General features: G+C 44.4%; 1 protein-coding gene across 1 annotated transcript; it reads left to right on the top strand.

Annotated features, from left to right (window-relative positions):
- The first annotated feature begins 342 nt into the window (after window positions 1–342).
- On the top strand, window positions 343–2,357 carry LOC124663348. The gene is made up of 9 exons (XM_047201063.1): window positions 343–489; window positions 675–751; window positions 916–1,144; window positions 1,303–1,457; window positions 1,544–1,589; window positions 1,678–1,769; window positions 1,850–1,946; window positions 2,076–2,132; window positions 2,241–2,357. The coding sequence occupies exons 1-9, from the start codon at window positions 343–345 to the stop codon at window positions 2,355–2,357; spliced, it is 1,017 nt and encodes a 338-aa protein (XP_047057019.1).
- Window positions 2,358–2,995: the final 638 nt, after the last annotated feature.

Genomic DNA, 2,995 nt, shown 5'->3' with positions numbered 1-2,995 from the left:
CTAATCCGTGGCACGAATAGAGCCGTTGCCTTTAGTATTTTTTCCCTCCAATAAGCAACCAACCCTAACCACTCCTACACCCCATAACGCTTCTGGTGAGAAAAAAAGGGGGCCGCACGTACGCACTCCCCCCTCTCAGACGCCAAACCCAATACCGCCATGAGAAGATCAAATCTAATCCCTCTCTATTTATGTATGTATATGCACACTGCTACTCCGTCAACACTAAGCCACTCGTGATCGAACCTGCTTTCCCGTCGTCGCCAGGATCATTTCTTCCCGTTCTGTGCATTGCGAGGAGAAGGAGTTGGTCGGTTGCTGGGTAGGAAGAAGAAGAAGAAGATGCAAGAGGCGTCGTCGTCTTCCTCTCTTCCGGCGTTGAGCAGCGCCTACCAGCCTCTCCCGTCGCTCTACCTCGGGTTCCTGGCGATATGGGCGGCGTCGGGGCTCTCATGGGCCTTCAGCTCTTGGAGGAACCGTCACTTCCAGGTCTGTCAAATCCTACCGGTTAACTTGAGACTATTTTTCTTCTTTCTCAAATTGTGTAAATGTTAAGCAGAATTCAATTTTTTTCAAAGTAAAACTCCGTTTTGAAAGCCTGATTGGAATTGGCGGTGATTTAATATTACTTTGATTGTTACTAAACTATAGAATTCTATTTCTCATCACCACAGGCTAATAACCTCCAGTGGATCCTGGCCTTGGTCCCCTTGATCAAGGCTCTGCAAATGGCACTCTCATTTCTCTTCTGGTGAGCAGTCTGATGCCTTATGTATTTGTCGTTGTTCTTTAAGAAGAGAGTAGTTTGGTGATGCCTTTCAGTATGTTCAGTCAATTTTTATCCCTCAAAAAAATTTAAACAATCCCTGAAGTTGCAGAGGAAGCAAGGACTGAATTTATGTCTCTTTCGCGCAGGTACTCGTGTGTCAACCTTCAGACATGCTCGCTGTGGATGTCGTTCGGCGTGTATGTGACGGGGATCCTCTTCCAGACCGCCTCCTTCGTCTCCTTCATGCTCATCTCGCACGGCTACTGCATCATGTACGAGCGACTCTCAATCAGGGAGAGACGCACAACTGCTGGTCTCGGGTGCCTACTCTACCTCAGCCTCATCGGTTACAAAGCAGCAGTCCCTTACTTCACAGTAAGGCATAGCCATTTTTTTCTTTTTTTCGTTTCTTTTTTTGCATAGGGCATTTATCTTCCTTTGTGATATTGCAACATCCTATTTGTACTATAAGAGGAATTCACTGTTTTACAAGAATTAGCTATCTAATTAAGGGTTCTTATATCTTGCAACAGGGTTTTCTTCTGATCAACTACTTCGCGTCGTTTTACATCATATTCCGCCGGACGTCGCAATGCCTGCTGGTTCTGCGTGAGCAGCTGAATTTTGTAGAGGAGGAAGACATCCATTCACTCCATGGAACACTGAGCACAAAGTACACAATGTTCAAGTATGCATTCCTTATAACTCTTCACCGAGTTTACTCTCCTAAGGCATCCATTCATGTTGCTCAGCTCATTCTCTTCTACTCTTCAGGAGATTTCAGGGTGCAATGCAGGTGGCAGCAGTGGCATTCATCATGGTATGGACTGCGCGGCATTCTCTTACAGTAACATCAGCTTGGTACCGCAATGCTCACTAATTCTAAGATTCCTATTTGTGATTTTCAGGTGTACATGAGAGCTGATGATACGCCAGATAACTACTGGTTCCGCGTGTTGGTCCGTGAGTGGGTTCAGTTCTGCATCTTCATGTACATTGGGTGAGTATAAATTATCTCTGCATGGAGTCGTTAAAAGCAAGTGAAACGCTACCTTTGAGCTGAATGTTGCTCAATTTCAGGTGGAACTTCAGGATCCCTGAAGCATCACTCCATCTGCCGGTCATGCCCCTGATGAAATCAAACTGGGAGATCGCTATGCCCCCCATTTACAGCGTGGTATGTTCGATCGGGTGTTCTGTACTTGCATCTCCCTAGTAACTTAGCTCCTTACTAGATTTCTCTAGCTTCTTGTATCCTTATGGTCTCAAAAGGTAGACTGAAATGTGTCATGCTGTGCCAACACAGGAAATGGATGCAGCAGATTTCAGAGGCCTCGTCTCAGATCAATGGCATGTCGGAGTGGTAGGCACAGCACAACTACAAGATTCAGTCATTCACGTTTTTATAATTATAACACGTTTTTGATCCCAGAATTACCGCATTCAAATCTAACACCTCGCCACACTGCAGAGGACTCCGTATGCCGACTCGTGCTGTTCTTCGCAACCGTTGCTGGTGCTAGTTCAGAATCCAAGCCCGAAGGTTTCCCGTGCCACCACAGCCAGTCAGGCGCACCTTCAGGGTTAAGCTGAACCCACAAACAAGGTTCATTTCTCACGGGAGACGCAGAAGATGACATCGATCGACCAACTGCCTGTTCCGGAAACCGGCCGCAGAAGCAGTTGAGTTGCGACAGAGAAATATTGGATGTCTCGGTGCAGTAGCTTCACCCTACTTTGGAAACTTGTTAGCACTAGGAAAGAGTCCGCGGTTCTCTGTACACTGAAAAACAGACACTTTTTTGCGCCACAGGGTTTCTTTTTCCTTATTCAAAGTACAGCAAGATTTTTCATATGGGAAAGACAATCCAAATGAATAAGCAGCAGTACTATCTGCTGGATTGCTAGATATAATATACTCCCTCTAATCCAAAATAAGTGTTGTGGTTTTAAATTTTTAGTTAAAAGTTATACCAGGGGCTTGTTTGTCAGCTCAGATTTTTCTCCGCATTTTAAAGATACCACAGTTCCTAAAAATAATAACATAGTTTTAAATATGTTTGGTATTTTATTGTAAAAATACCATGGTTTTGAAACTGTGGTATTCCAATATCAAGGTACTTCTACAGTAGTAGAAAAACAGGTCCTAACCCCGAAACTCAAAACGGAGTCTGGGCTACTTATAGCCCTTTATTTTCAAATACTCATAATTCATATTTTAAAGTT

The sequence above is a fragment of the Lolium rigidum genome, chromosome 6, assembly GCF_022539505.1.
Source record: "Lolium rigidum isolate FL_2022 chromosome 6, APGP_CSIRO_Lrig_0.1, whole genome shotgun sequence".
NCBI lineage: Eukaryota > Viridiplantae > Streptophyta > Magnoliopsida > Poales > Poaceae > Lolium > Lolium rigidum.
The sequence above is the reverse complement of the archived record's forward strand: the minus strand, read 5'-3'. Positions and strand labels throughout refer to the sequence as shown.